Genomic DNA, 16,616 nt, shown 5'->3' with positions numbered 1-16,616 from the left:
TCCTGCTGCAGAAAGATTTTATTCAGACACAGAATATATCATTTTTATTACTAACTAGCACATAGACAGATTCTAATCTAATCACACATCATATTGAAAAGTTCATTCTGGACCTTTGAAATTGAAATACATCTCAGCATACTTGTATTCATATTATAAAATGAGTCTGGCAGATTTGGGAGAAGTAGAGATTCTACGTATTTTTATACCAGCTCCGATTTGCATTTCATTAAAACATGTTAAGTAATGACATTGGGACATGGTTAACCTCAGACAGCTGGCAAGCTACGTCATGTGAAAGAGTTGCAAAAAAACTGAATCAAGTCATCCTGTCTTGATGCTGCAGTATGCAATGACACTGCATCCTTTCCACTGAGCATCATTCATAGCATATTGATTCATCATCAAAACAGGACATTGTAAAATCTTTTAGTTTCCTACCTACCCTGTCCCAACTGCAGAAAAGAGCAGAAAAGGGTATTCTTCACCTTATTGTCTTGAATACCTGCAGTTTTCACATTCTAGCAGGCATAATTACAAGTAAACATGAGACGCAGAGGCTTATATGTTAATGAATGAGTTTGCTCTTGCACTTTCTGCTTGTATTGGGCAGCAGTGGGAAGTAAGTATATTTCCTACATTATTAATGCTGTACACTCCAAAACAGAAAGAATAAATTCATGAGTTCATGCAAAGAACACTATGGGGCCCACGAGCTACATCACCAGATTTGTTGTGTGAAAATAGATAAGCAGCTCTAGAGAAGTAGCTTTTCTGTCCTATATTTGTAACTATGGGTGCTTTCAAATCAAGATACTGTTAGTGAATCTTAAAGACGGTATCCTGTGATTAAAGGTAACTGCACAGAGCACCAAACTCTTATTACTAGAAATATTTGGATCATAGCCTACCAGTGATTTTAATGAAGAATTCTACTGATTCGGTGGGAATTCTGTAAGCCATGATCTGTTTTGTGCAACAGGAGAAAGAGAGGATCATTGTTGGGAAATGACAGTACTTTGATCTAGATTTCTGCCAAACATTCCACTTACTGACCCCTCAAGTAAAGTGTCTTTCATGGTTTGGGCCTGAATTTTGTTATACCCATGTTTATCACAATTCTAAGAAGCTGTACCATGTAGTATGTTGTTACCCTAACTTTCAGTCTGCTTAATGTATTACGGAAGTTTGTTCAGAGCTTTTAGATGCTGAAGCCAGTATACATGAATTATTTAATAATACATAATACTTAGCAGTCTTGTTGGTTAGCTGGTACAGTGCTAAAACCAAAGAGGAGCTGTTTGGTTTTTTTAATACATGTGAATTTAAGAGTAGCAGGGTTGAAGCATAATTCTAATGCCCCCATTTTCTTTCTCCTATTTTCAAGGAATCACTACAGTTCTAACAATGACCACTTTAAGCATCAGCGCACGCCATTCTTTGCCCAAGGTGTCCTATGCTACCGCCATGGATTGGTTCATAGCTGTGTGCTTTGCCTTTGTCTTCTCCGCACTTATCGAGTTTGCAGCTGTCAACTACTTTACCAATCTTCAGACTCAGAGAGCAATGAGGAAGGCAGCCAGGGCAGCAGCACTGGCAGCAGCACTATCAGCAGCAACTGTACCGGCAGAGGACGAGATTGTCTCGGTAATTGCTTGCTTTTCTGATAATAAGCATCATATAGGAAGAGGCAGCTGAAGTAGTGAATGCAAAACAATATTAAAGGGATCTTAACCTGAAACAGATTATGTAACCAGATCGTGTCTATTTATCAAAGACATTGTTCTTATTTCAGAAAATGAAAAGACTTCATTCATTCATTCATACTGTCCGTCTAAATTTGAGATATGATTTACTAGAGAGATGTTTATTTGGTAAGATATTTAAGGAAAGCCATTAGATTGTAATCCATAATACTTCTCTTGAGCAATGCTGTAGGCAGTGTGGTTAGGCAGCTGTGGTTCTCTCAGAAAGTCTGCAGAATTTGTAGGACACTGCAACGGAGTGAACATGTGCATTGGCCAGATGATTATGGGATCACTGTAGTACACTGATGCATACCATAAGTGGGTCATCTGGAAGAAGAGGAATTAGCCTTTACATAAACTTGGCATCTGTTACTTTCATAAAAATCTATGTTGGTGGAAGCTAGAGGAGAAAACATAAAGATTAAGGATACAGTTTAGTACATGTAAAAGACAGGTAGCTTTCTTGTATCAAAAAAGTATGTCAGAATTGCTTGTAAATATTACATCTCTGGCTAAGTAATGAATGTTGTCTCACAACATATGCTAATGTATTTACCACTATAGCCTTCCTGTATTCAAAATCAGTTTTATAACCAGCACATTTCTCATTTTGAGAGGACTAATGGAATTTGAATGACCTTCCGTAAAACCTTTGAGTCTGTAGTTGGATAAGGAAGTCAGTCAAGTTTCATGGCTATACAACTTCCAACTACCGATAGCAACATTAAAGAGTAACAACATAGACTATATGTTTTTAATAATCTATTATCTTAAATTGTCTGGAGAGTGGCTAAAGAACATTGTAGTGGGAATAACCTTAGGCTGTCTAAACTAGTGCTTTCTATATGACAGGAGACCTGTTCTCCTGCTTTGTGTAAGAGAAGGCCAGGGAGACAGTTTTCATATAAATGAAAATTCAAAGTAGTTAGAAAACAGCCAGTTAGAAGCTTTTGCTGCTTGAGTGAGGGCCTAAACTCATCAAGAGGTTTTTTTTAAATTCCAAATTAACTATTTTTCCTGAAAAAGAAACCAACCCCAAAATCTTTCAAAATATCATCAAAAAACCTCCTTCCCCTTTCAGTCTAGTTAATGTTATTTAAAATCTTTTTTTATTCAAATGAACAAAACCTTTTTTCATGGGTTTTTATATTGTAGACAAAAAACCTGAACACTTAGAAAAGAGAAATGGCAGAAGACCTAATTCTGCTCTCCTGTACTAACAAAAGTAGGAGAAACTCTGCTCAATTCATTGGACTACACCAGTTTCAGTAAGAGAGACAATGGTCCGACTATGTGCTCAGTTATCTGATGACAGCCCAGCATGCCTGTTCTGGTTCCAGGAAAGCCACTCTATTTACCTCAGTTAACTGAGAGCAGAATTTGGCTTGCTCTCTCGGTCAGATGCAGGCAATCCCTGTGTGAAATACAAAACTATGGGTGTTCCACTCCAAAATATGATGGCAACAAGCTGAGTAGTCATCTGGACCCTGACAGAAACCTGATTTTATTCATATGGTGACCAAGCTTGTTCTAGCCTGTCAAAACCAAACGTTATATATATACATAAAAAACATTATGGCATTTAGCTTTTAAATCCATTTCAAAACTATTTTTTATATCAATCATATTGTTTCATCATTATGGCCCCCTTGATCCAGGAATATCCCAACATTGGAAGTTGCAGGGGAAGGGGAATTGGTGATACTGTCTGGAGTGCGCGATTTGAAGTAATACTATGCGAGATGGTCAGGGAGTACACAACATGGATCAAAAGCCCTCCTTTCCATGGAGGAGAGACTACATGTAAAAGACGAAAGATTGTGACAGGGTGGTAGCTTGATTACAGTTATGTTCTAAAAGACCTGTTGTTTTAACAGAAAATGGCACAGAACAGTGAATTGCTGCTGGGAGAGTTTCCTTCTGCCTACAAATAGCCTTGTCCCTGTGTTTCAAAACAACATGGCTTGGGCAGAAAAGGATTCTCATTCTCTTTAACAACGCTGCCCAACTGCAGAGCAGCCGTATGTTACTTCAGTATAGAGGATTTAGTTTTCTATAATTACATCAGAATATACTGAGTATGTTTGATATGTATCCTAGTGTAACTGAAAGGAAAGCACTTCTATTTCGATTATCAACAACTCTTTATAAAATCATCCTAGAAACAGTTATAGACATTAAAGTATTGACTGAGAACATGGCAGTTTCAGTCAAATTAGGGAGACCTTCCTGCTCCTCCACAATTGCAGATTATCAAGTAGACAATTAAAAGACAAACAACTTCAAATTATTGACATTTATGTCATCCCAACAAGGCAAGTAGATGCTGATTATTTGGTTCTGCCTGAGTTAAATATTTGTCTGATTGACGAAGCCAATGCAGGGCAGTAAGGAAGGTTTAGAAGTAGCTGATATCATACATACCTCAAAATAGAAAATTTCAAGATGAATTGGATTTAGACATTTTTTTGTTGAACATTGAAGTCTAATCCCCGTACCTTTTTTTGCAGGGAGGCAGTGAGAACAACACAAAGTAAGTTAAATTATGGAAAAAAAACTCCAAACAAACTTCTCTAGTGCTGTTTGTATAATTCTGCCTCATTTAAACAATCAAAGAAGTAGTTTTCTATATGCTGCAGAAATTTAGCAAAGTATATGCAGAGGCAGGGATTGTTCTGGACGGACACTGATCAGTTTAAGAGCTGAATGTTCTTTGAACATTTAAACCTGTTTAACATAGACATATTTTGACAGAGGCTCTGTACTAATTATATGATTGTTCTGATATGCTACATATAGATGTTAGGAAGAGACTCCACACAATACCTTCACATTGAAAAGAGAATGACTGGTGTTCCAGTCTTTGCTCTCCTTAGTGCTTACCTGTTTTATATGACAGCAATTTTAATACAATGGGCATGGTATATTTTTCAAAGTTGTTTTCTGCCTCTCATGGCTCTTTTTCCATGCCAAGTAAAACAGCTTTGAAGTAATAAGGCAACAGACATTCCCCCTAGCCACCTTCACCTGATGGTTAGGCTGTATTTTGAGAGAGGTAAATTTCAATCCCTGAAGCTTAAGAAAGAATTTAAACATGGCTTTCTTATGCTCCAAGTGAGTAATTTAACCTAATTGATTTAACCCTTTTACTAGGGTAAAGCATGAAGAAAACAAATGTGCACGTTATTCCTCATAATACTTCTAGGAAAGGAAAGTTAAAATTCCTAAAGAGATGCCTAAAGCTAGGACTATTGATGGCTTCTAAGCTCTATTCAGCTTTTAATTATGCAGAACACTGTTTATAGAAGTTTGCAATACACATTTGTTCAACCAAATCCCACATATGAGATATGCAAAGAAATGTCTAAATTCTAGGTTATAATGAATCTCTGGCATGAGCTGGATACTTAAACTGCACAGGACTGTAAAGATTGAGGTACCTTAGTGCATGCCCAATAGGAGATCTTACATAACATGGTGAACTTCCCTGCTGCAAGGTGCTGCATATGGATTGTTCAGTAGCTAAGCAGTTTTCACAGATCATGCTGTTGAATGTAGGGGCTAAACTATGCTTAACTACCTGTTTGGGAGCTAAGGCACTAGCATGTCATTTTATGTGGATAATATGAATGGTTGAAATTACTCAAACTGTATCTACTAATGAGATGGGTAGGGAAAAAGAATGTTATATATTTAATTTAGTATTCTGCCTTGTACAAACATTGAGGTTTGGTCCTAGCTTTTTTTTTTTTTTTGCTGTTGTTTCTGGGTTTTTTTGTGTGTTTTGTGATGTCAAAGTTCCATATCCTTAATCTAATAGATTATAAAGAAAAAGAGGAATAACACATTTTTTGTCTAAATTTTTAGAGTTTATTCTCACAAACTTATTTTTTACTGCTTTGTCTGCAGGAAAAAGAGACATAAGTGAGTAGAAGAGAGACAAGCAAGGACATACAGATATTAATTTGTTTAAAGTTAGCCAGTATTTGAGTGCATACATAAGATTCTCACGTTACCGCTAGTTCATAAAATAAACTGATAGTGAGAATATGTATTTGCAGTACAAAGGAACAGAGAACAGTAGAGAATTTTACAAATAAGAATTACAGAAATCTCTTGAGGAAAAGAAACAAAGTGCATTCATAAATCACTGTTAGCATCCATATAAAAATCAGAAAAAGCAAAGAATTCCTTTTATTGCAAGTTTATATATGCTGTATTTTCTTAAATCTGGAAGTCAAGCAATTTGCCGAAAGCCTCCTGAAGTATTCTGAACATAAGCAAATTCTAGTGATATTGATGAGAGTTGTGAGAGAGCAGCACCTTTATAGACAAGACTGCTTTGTGAGCTTTCTAGGGTATCAGATAGCTGAGCTGCAAAAGCTTAACAGAAGCCAGACTATACCTTACCAGTCTTCGTCTAGTCCAGTTTGATGTATCTTGTATTTAACAGTGATCTTGCAATCTGTTCTGTGTCACTGGGTAGTCATACGTAGCGATAAGTTTAATTGCCTGATGGGACTAACATTCCACATGAGTGCAAGAGTATTCCTTTGAATCAGGATTCAGTAACTTAAAATTAATTTTTCCATTATGACACAGTGTGCCATGCCTCAGGCTTCTTGTTATTGCTCTTGCTACTTTTAAAACAGACCTTACTATTTGAGTAATTGGCTGTGTGAACTATGCAAAATAGGCTATTCATGCCTGTTTTCTCTCTGTCTTGCTGAAGTTTCATGATGTCATTGTAGGTAATCTGTCGAAAGCAAAAGTTAAATCTAAATATAGTAGACAAATTACTGTAGCTGCTGTTCAGAACTCACCTGTAATAAGAAACTATAGGGTTTCCTCTCGCCGCCTCCTCCTCTTGCTTTAGCAATGAATTCCAATGACAAATATGAGTTGTGGTTCTGGGGCAGCAAGTCTGGTCTACAGTTAGCTACCACACTGAGAAACATCGTCATTACACATCTGAGATAAATTTGGACTTAGAATTCTGTATCCTGGGTAGTGGTATACAAGAAAATAGACTCAACCCTGACTTGCTGGATGAGCACGTGAGGGTGATAAAGACAGTGTAAAGAACTACTCAGGAACTTTCTGAATGATTGATATAAACTCTAAACTATCTCCTCAGCAGCGGAAGAGCATGACAAAAAACTGTGTCTTTACTGAGACAGTAAAATGCACTGGTCCTTCCTGAATATTGGAATAGGCTATTTTAGATAATGAGAAATTATGAATATCACTCCATTGATAGAAATAGACCTAAACTGGCCCCAAAATGGGAGCCTAATCAAGTTAGTGCGCTCCCCAAGTTCTGAGGATACACACTGACTCCAGATCTTCCTGTCTCCAACTTGAGATGAAATCACATTGAGATAATCCGGCTTCTGTAGCAATCCTCCTTCTATAGGAATGAGATTTAATAAATATTATAAATAAAGTAACAACCAGGATTACACTTTTCCAAGTGCCTATTCAGGTGATCAGAATGATTTACAACCTCTACATTCTAAATACGTTCAGTACACATCATCATCCAGAGACCATATGCTACATCTATTCTGCCTACTATTAACTCTGTCAACCTCAGTACAATAACTGCTCAGTACAATAACAATTCATGCTTGAGTGATCCAGAGCAGAATTTGACCCACCTTATACCAGAATATTGCAGATAAAAAGGGGTAAGATTCACCTTAGCACTTACAGTTTTAGGAACCTCTCATTCTCCACAAAAGGTCAAGCAATCTTGCAGTAAAGCAGAAAACAAGCTACCTTACGACTTCTACAGTTCAGTTCAAAGCAGGGCACGCGAGCAAAATGAATAGCAACTTCAGTGAAAGCAGTAGCCCAGGCTCTGTCAGCCAGTCTGTTTATAGAGTGAGATTATTATTATTATGATTAGTGCAAGTGGACATGGATAACCCTCTTTCTGTTTCTGAGACGCATCTGTAGATCATCCTCCATCTAAATCTGTCTGGTGCTTACTGTGTTACTAGAAAATACAAAAACAAACATCTGCGTTCCAGATAGGCACAGCCCCAGAATATGAATGCCATTTAATATCCATTCAAAACATGATACTAATCATTTAATATGTAAATGGCAAAGTGGAAGAATGAGGGATATGGCAACCTGGTAGTGTTGATTGGATGTGGGGGAAGAAAAAGTTAATAGGTGAAAGAGATATATACAGAAAAAGCACCTCTTTTTGGCAAGTAAGATGATGTTCTCTCCTCCTTTTACTTAGACTAAAATCAGCTGTAAGCAATCCATCTCTCCCTAATTTCAGTTAGATACCAGTCCATTCATCCATGAGCAGAACTTGGCATCATGCAAGTGACATTGTAGCAATGTCACTTGTTCTGATACTGACCACTAAAAGAATAATTCCTGCTATAACTCAATTTTAAGTCATACATGAGATACCAGGTGTGTTAGGCTAGTCTTTTTTCTAGAAATTGTGGCCCAAGTACAAGTATAGGCAAAGTATTTCAGAAAATACTTCTTTTCCTTTTAACAACCTGTTCATTTATCTGATTAACTAAAATTTGTTTCTGTCCATAGAAATCCTGCAAGTTAAATCCCAAAAATGCTGACAGTGAATGATTGTCATGACTCCCAAGGAATGACTTTGGAAATTGCATATCTAACAGAATTTTGCTACTTTAAAACCATTCAAATGTTACTATTCCATTTTACAATATATCTATGCTGTTGTATTGTAAGTTATTTACATTGTCTAAGACTTCCTTCATTAGCTTCAGTCATTCAATCATGTAGTTCTGCTGACCAAAAAAGCCGCTCTTTTTCAAACCCAAGAATACCTGTGTATGTTGTGCAATTTTGCTGCACAATATTTTTCATCAATAATCTGGAATTTTTGTAGTCCTTTATTGATGAAGCTTTAGACTCAAGTTCAACTAAAATGTTGTATGTTGTCATTGCTTTTTAGAGTCTGAGGTATTTCTGTTGCTCCCTATTAACAGAAAACTTGAGCACTTCATAGCAAAACAATAAAAAACAACTTGACACTCTAGCATTCTTCTGTATTTTCCCAGCTATCAGATGAATCTTATGGCTGCTGCCATGCATTACTGCATTATTAATGGTGGTCCTGGATAGTAGCAGTAGCAGCAAAAAAAATTTTGAAAATTTCCTCCCATTTGATACTACTGTGAAAGCGGGTAACTGACATTCATTATAGCAGGCTTAGAGCCTGTGGTAGATCCTACTCCTAAGCCATTTCTGCAAGGAACAAATCTATTACTTCTACTCTTGAGAAAGTAACTTGGCCACAAATAAACCAGATGTTCATAATGAATATACATGTCAGCCTAGCAACTAAGAGGTAAATTCTAAATGTTCCTGAGGCCTGGCTAAATTTTTAGAAGTTTTCATACAACTTTCTAAAGAATAATTGGACCTGGCTGTGAATATTGCACAAAATATAGGAATAGTTTGGTTTCTTATTACCATAAATTAAAATAAAAATAGTCCCATTACAGTTAGGATGAGTATTTGTGTTCAGTTCATGAAACTGCTGGGGGAGTCATGAGATATACCTGAAAATGAAACTTCATCCTGGAAAAAACTGCAGGACAACTTAGCATTCATATCTTCAGCACCTGTGAAGTTAGTCCACTTCCTTTTGCGCAGCAGTTTTCTAGTTCATCAGCAGCTAGTTTGGGGATTAATACAGTGTGACAGCTTGACTCCATTCAGTGAATGCTTACCAAAACTCATCAATGTGCTCACACAGCGAAGACTGCACTTGAACCAGCCCATACGTGCCATTCTATTTAAACTTCATTCATATCTATGTGAACTTCAGTCATACCAATATATTGCAATTTAGATACACCATTACCTTCTTTTCTTTTCCTTTTAGCTCCGTCTTTTCTTTCTCTCTTGTAGCTTCCATTTATTACCATGTTAAAAATATGGAAAGAACATATTCTTTTTTGTTTTTACAGCAAAAGTTTAGGCCACAAATGTACCTCTGTATATTTGCATTATTTTTGTGATTTCCTTAGGTTGCTCTATAGCAGAGAAGCAGCAATAAAATCAGAAAGTTGAGTAGAAAGGTGGAGAGAAGCCTAATGATCACAAAACCTAAGACTCTATATCCAAAAATGACCCTTTTTTTTCCCCTCTCCTCTCTTTTCTTCCACAGCATTCTGACTCCAATTGTAACCTGAAGAAGCGAGTAAACTCTGTAACGTCTCAGGCAGATCAGTCTCCTGAAACCAGCATAATATCAAATAGTGCATCCCAGTGTCAACCAGGGTCTGTTCCTCCACCAGCAGCACCACCACCACCATCTATTGGAGGCACAAGTAAAATAGATCAGTATTCTAGGATCCTCTTTCCAGTGGCATTTGCAGGATTCAACCTGGTATACTGGGTTGTTTATCTTTCAAAGGACACTATGGAAGTGAGTAGTAGCATTTCTGAATACTTGCTTATAATATGTAGTATGTTTACCTGACCATTATTATTTTAATTGTTCATTTACTCTTGCAACTCCAGTTAATCAGTCCTTTCTGAAGAAAATGACTGATACTGGCTTTCTTAAAAAAATCAGCTGTGGCTCTCAGGAGAAGTGGCACTCAGTACAACGCAGAAAGGCTATTTGAAGATGAGAAATGTGAACACTTATCTCTATGCCATGTTGCACTGAGCAGAACACATTGTGTAAGACAACGTATGACGCCATTCTTGGCAAACAAACTAATCTTAAATCTTCCCTTTCTTAATCTTCCTATCTGCAGTAGGGAATGGTAGAATTATCTGTTGAAGCAATGCAGTGAAGGAGATAAGAACTTTAATATCTCCTAAGGTTTGCTCAGTGAGGTAATAAGATAACAGTCTCCCCAAAAAAGTTTGTTATTCATTCTAAACCATTTGTCCATAATGTGAAGAGCTGACGACTGCAGTATACCGTTTTTGAATCAAGAGTCTCTGGTTTTATACATTTTAACATTGATTTTTCCTGTTTCATCATATAGCTGAACTGTTTTATGCCGATAAAGCTGCTAAATTCTTTGCTTGAGTTTGTTTTAATCAGTCAGAGAGTGATCATGTCTTTAGATATCCATGAGGTCCAGAAGAGATGTGTGCCCTGCAAATTGAGCACGTCTAGAATAATCAGTCAGTGATTAGCTTAGAGTTTAATGACTGCTTGAAAATTATAAGTCTTTAATGCTTTAATTCTCTAATTTTTCCCCTTTGCCTAAATACAGCTAATGGTGTCCGTTTCCTTGGTAAAAAATATATTCATTTGCCTCGTTGCCATAGAGTTTTCAAATCTCACTGTACATTGCAGTCAATATGATTGGTACATTTAGCTTTATTTAGGACAGCTAGAGAGATAATGACGGTATTTAGATGGTACTGAAGGCACAAAGTCCCTACATCAATAAAAACAGAGGCTGGCAATCTGGTATGACTGGTGAGCAGATTGTACCTTTATTTGCTAGATGAGTGGTAGAGCAAGCCAAGGGAAACCTCATGGACAGCCAAGAGATGCTGCAGTTCAAAGTAACAAGACAGCTGATCAGCTGATTGCTGGCATCTTGCCTCTGCTTGAAGCAGAGGCTACCAGCCTCTAATTTTGCTGATTTTTGCTACTAGTATGATCTGGAAAATGCTGTCTCTCAAAGATGAAGCATGCTGACAAGCAGTTTACATGAAATCAGTAGGCCAGGAAGATAGGAGGCACTATCTCTTACAAATGTTTCTGCAGATGTCTCTCTCAAGAGGTCACAGCTGCTAACTCCTGGCCACTCAAAATCTGCCCAGTGCTAAATTTAGCATTTGTGCCAGAGTTACTGATCCTGCTATTAAAATATTGACTATGTGTGCAAATTACTTATCTCAATCAGAGACGGGAAGTATCAAAAAAGCTCATGTGTAATCATTACAGCTTCTGTTTAGAGGCCAGTTCCTCAGCTTGTGTAGCATGCCATAATTCCAGTGATATCATTCAGCCATTCACATTTTGGATCTAGAAATACTTGGAATGTAGTTGCCATTTCCCTTCGTAGCGATGAAATATTTACACTGAACCTTGTATATTAATAGCTATGTTACAACTAAGCTTTTAAAATACTTTTAGAGTCTAGGACATAGTGCTGACTAAATATTTTTTAAAGGCCACCTTTGCGAGCTCACAAACCTGCTCACAAACTCAGAAATTACGTTCTCTAGTAGTCTCATAGAACGACAGGAACCCAGCAGCAAGATTTAGAAAACAACAGTATTGACAGCTGGGGTGTTTCAATGATGAAGGATGTAAATAATTATGTAAAATGTTGATCAAGCTCTTCATAAATTACATTTTCTTGTTTGTGTACTCAGTTGTAACTAATCATGATTGTGATATACATTGCTAGGTTTCTAATTCAGTATGTTGTATCACTTCACCAGTCATTACTTTCAAGGAAAACCAGTATTGGTTTTGCTTTAAAAATATGTAAGCCTTCCCATTGAAGCAGAAGAGATACAAAAGTTGTGAGCAAAGCATAGCATGCTTCAAGACCAGTTCAACTCAATCACAGGCTTAAGCCCAAAAGATTAAATATTGGTACAGTATTACTCAATTAAGAAATTTAATTTCATTTAGAAAATGCATTTTGTGCGGTATTTCAACCATATTAACTTTTCTTTTTTGAGTTACTTCTTTGAGTTCATTTGGCTTTTGTTTAAAAAACAAAATGGAAGAAAAAAATCTAATCAGGTGTCGTGGTTTGGCCTCAACCAGCAACAAAGAACCACACAGTCGCTCACGCAACTCCCACAGCCGTGGAAAAAGAAATCGACAGGGCAAAACTCGTGGGTTAAAATAATACAATTCAACAGAATAGCAAAAGGGAAGATGAAAACGCGATTACAATCCCACCGCAAAGCGCACCAACCGCCCCCGCGCCGCCACAGCCCACCCCCAAGTGACGACTACTCTCTTCTCCCCTGCTAGCGCCTCTTACAGCCCGAGCATGGGTCACGTGGGATGGAATACCTGCCCCCTGCCGGCTTCTTGGGGAAATTAACCCCATCCCTGCTGGAACCAGGACATTATCCACCCCTTATTCCATACCATCTGTGTCATGCCCGGATCTTACAGTTCCCATAGTCTGTGGGCCATCCCTCCAAAATGTCCATTGGGCTCACTTAGTCCATGATGGTAGGCTCCATCTGCAAGAACAGTCTCTCAGGGCACATGAGATGGTGTGTAGTGCTGGACTGGTACGTACTGTATTTGAAGCTCGTGGCTGGTGTACCTGATGCAGTTCATGCCCACGGGCCACAGGTTGAAGATGTGAATCTCGAGGAAGTTGCTGGGTGCCAGCTGCTGAGGCTGGTGTACCTGATGCAGTCCATGCCCATGGTCCGCAGGTTGAAGATGTCGATCTCGAGGAAGTTGCTGGGTGCCAGCTGATGAAGTCAATTCTTATTACATCGTTACTGCACTTTAATCAGAGTCCATCTGTCATTGATTTGGGTGATTCTTCTGTAGTACCATTGATAGCAATCATGATAACATACAGTAGTAAAGTTATTTAACATTTAACATTATAAAATTCTATTCATTGGCTATTCTCACCCAAAATCAAATCCCCATGAGGTACGCATCGGACATCCCCATCTTCTCACATCACCCACCAAGTGCATCCAGGTCCTTGTGCAAAAGCAATCCCACGGATGGGTTTGCCTTTGCCTGAAGCAGGGCTAACCCAGACTGTCTTCCCGAGCATATTCTTCATATGCACTATAGGAACTTTATCCCCTTCTACTGTACATGGAAATTTTGATTGGGCGGGGCCAGCTCAATTGGCAGATCCCCTGGTGTTAACTAACCAGGCGGCTTTTGCTAAATGTACATCCCAATGTTTGAAGGTCCCACCACCCATGGCTCTCAGTGTAGTCTTTAGGCACCCAATGTGGGGCACGAACCCACAACCCTGAGATTAAGAGTCTCATGCTCTACCGAGTTCATGCTCTTTCTTGGGGAAATTAACCCCATCCCTGCCGGAACCAGGACATCAGGCCATTGAAATAAGCGTATTTCCTACGCGTAAGTTCTTGTAGTGCACCTTTCTAGGATTTTGATTAGCGTAGTCTGGAGTGCAGAACATCATTCTAACAGCATTCCTAAGGTGTTTGCTCGTATTTCTGTGCACGACTATGCAGTTTTCTTATGGCTTAAGCAATAGGCCATATGTTACAGAAATGAAGAAGTCATCCTTGCATACTGTATCTGATAATATTTAGAAGAACCTTGGGGCTAGAGTACTTTTCAAAGTGCTCTTTGGAGTACCTTTTTCTTCCCCCTCCATTTAATAATTTTCTTTTTGGAAGACTTCAGGTCAATCACCCTTTCTCTTACTATACATGTAAATTAAAAGTATGTTAATTACACAGAACTTTTGGAAGTTTGTATAATGAGGAAGGTGTTTCTAATAAAATACATGCCTTTAAACATTTGAATATGCTTTTTTAGAGCAGCCAGGATTGGGCAGATAGCAAGAGTATCTTAGACTGAACTCTGTATTTGTACTTCCGTATATATTGAATCAAGTTCAGCTCAGGAAACCGGGAAGTTTAGTAGCAAACTTTCTTTGTAAAATTAATCTTTTGCTGTATTTTTAACCAAAATAGCAGCATTCTCTGAATGAAAAAATGAAAAAAAAAATTCCAAGTTGAAACTAAGTGCTTCAACTGAATGCTTTTTATATGTGGATGGGGATAAAGTTATCATCTGGCCTTAATATTTAAATAAATAGTTCTATTCTCTATTGGAACAAGTGGGAAAACATTCTTATTCAGTAGCAGTCATCCACCATGGAACTTGATACATAAAAGATATTTCAGTGTAAACTGGTTTGCATTGTGGAGTAGCAATAGCATTGCAGGATAACAGTTATATTGGTAACAACATAGAAATGAAGCTAATATAGTTCTCTGCCTGCATTTTGCTAGACGGAGTGTTGTCAGAACCTAATATAACCAAAGGACAACATAAAAGTAGAAAAAAGGAGGCACTTGAAAATATGTATATGAAAGAATCCCCAGCTGAAATAACAGATGCCAGTTTTTAGACTGCAGAAAATGCTGATACTTGTATGATAAGCCCACCTTTCTCTCAAAAGGTTTTATAACTGTAATGCTGACAGATGGTTAACTATAGCAATATCACTGTGCCATTTATGATATGAGAAAAAAAGCATTAAAATTACTCTAAAGAGGACTTACTTCCTCACTATGTAAGGTCAGTTTGTAATTAATTTAGATGGAAGGTTTGAAAATGTGACATCCCCATGATATGTACATGCAGAAGGGAGCGGGCATGTTTCAATGGTGCATGTCCTCCTGTAGAGTGCAGTAATATCTGCCATCCACAAAAAACTCTAAACAGTAGCAAAAGGTACACATTTGTCTAGATAAGCCACATTGAGAAATTCTTTGAAAGGTGAACAAACTTATCTGACAAATGAGAAAGTCATACAGCATTTTTTGGCTTTGTTTTTGGTCTTAAATCTTGCTGAGTCCTTGAGCTGAATAATAATTTATGACAGTGACCTTGGTAGGTGAATTGCATGCTTAGTTTAATTTAAGATTTGCTTGATTTAGAATGCAAATAGTGCCCTTTTAATGAGAAGAATTCAAGTACTTAGTCTACCTTTCCCATATCATTCACAATGCATATACTGTTCTCGCATTTTCTTACACATCTTCTTTCTAAAGTAATCCGTCTTAATTCTTGTATGTAATGTTATATTACAGTTTTTTAAGTAAGAAAGCATGGAATGATGGAGTGAATCAAACTAAAGAAGGATATGATGTTAAAATTTTGATGATAAACTGCAGAAAACCAAGCTGAGGCCAGCTTTTATGTTTGGGAGCAGAGGAAGGTACAAAGTCACTGAATGTGCTAAATGTGCTGAGTCCTGGATATTATTTGGATGCAGAGAACATAGTAAAAAGGCCAAAAAAGAGTAACTAACAGGCTGAAGGAGAAGAGATGCTAACGATGTGTGGGTAAAGTGGGAAGAAACAAGAACAGAGAAAGAAACAAGAACTGGAAAAGTATTTAGCTTCAGTGTGTTAATATTCATAAAGCTTGCAATGTATATTGTTACATCATGTTTCAGTTTAAACACTGGAAAAATAAAGTTTGGGGGAAAATACATACTTACAACTGAGCTTTGATGATCCAGGTAATAAACATCAAATTCTAAGAGGATTCTCCCTTGTAATGCAGTTCTATTTTAAGTCTACTGAGACAGTTAGAAATCAGGTGGGTTTGTTGGTTAACTTCGTTGTTAACAACCCGTAGCTTAAACTTCTCTTTAAACTTTTCTTCCAGTTTTTTGAACCTACTGCAATGCATCTTCGAAATGACCATCAGTCCAACTGAAGAACAGCTCAAGGTTTGAAAGAAATCACGGAAGGTCATGTAGGGTTGAAGGGACTTCAAAGGATTTGTCTATCCACAGGTGCTCTCAGTTTTCAGACCGGGAATATTTACATTGGACATCACCTGGAAACAAACTCTGGACAAATCAAAAGATAGAAACTGCACAAGGTTCTAACAATACTTTCTTAATATTTCTTACATTGATTCTACTGTAAAAGTTCTTAAATTATTTTGTTCAATTGTCAAAGAATGGATATTTGTTTTAATTCTGTTATAAACAATCGATTGTTTACAAGATATAAAACATCAATAACAGGATTATGTTTTAAACAAACAATCAGCATTGCTAAAATAAGCCTGATTCTGAACTGGTATAACTTGGCATGGTTTCACAGAAAGGTTAGGAGCTGCACAGATTTGCAGCACTTGAAATTGACCCAAAA

The 16,616-nt window shown here is 37.5% G+C and overlaps 1 protein-coding gene across 1 annotated transcript in view; it reads left to right on the top strand.

The window, feature by feature from the left end:
• The window catches only part of GABRA6 (gamma-aminobutyric acid (GABA) A receptor, alpha 6), a 22,407-nt gene extending 6,170 nt beyond the window's left edge, over positions 1–16,237 (top strand). Inside the window, exons 6-8 of the mRNA XM_009879795.1 lie at positions 1,388–1,647; positions 9,931–10,191; positions 16,123–16,237. Of these exons, the coding sequence (XP_009878097.1) occupies positions 1,388–1,647; positions 9,931–10,191; positions 16,123–16,173 (572 nt within the window). The 3' untranslated portion in view covers positions 16,174–16,237. The remainder of the gene's footprint in view (positions 1–1,387; positions 1,648–9,930; positions 10,192–16,122) is intronic.
• Positions 16,238–16,616: the final 379 nt, after the last annotated feature.

This window comes from Charadrius vociferus, unplaced genomic scaffold, assembly GCF_000708025.1.
Source record: "Charadrius vociferus isolate BGI_N301 unplaced genomic scaffold, ASM70802v2 scaffold212, whole genome shotgun sequence".
In the NCBI taxonomy this organism is placed as follows: domain Eukaryota; kingdom Metazoa; phylum Chordata; class Aves; order Charadriiformes; family Charadriidae; genus Charadrius; species Charadrius vociferus.
Note: the sequence above shows the minus strand (reverse complement) of the source record. Positions and strands in the feature narration are given on the sequence as shown.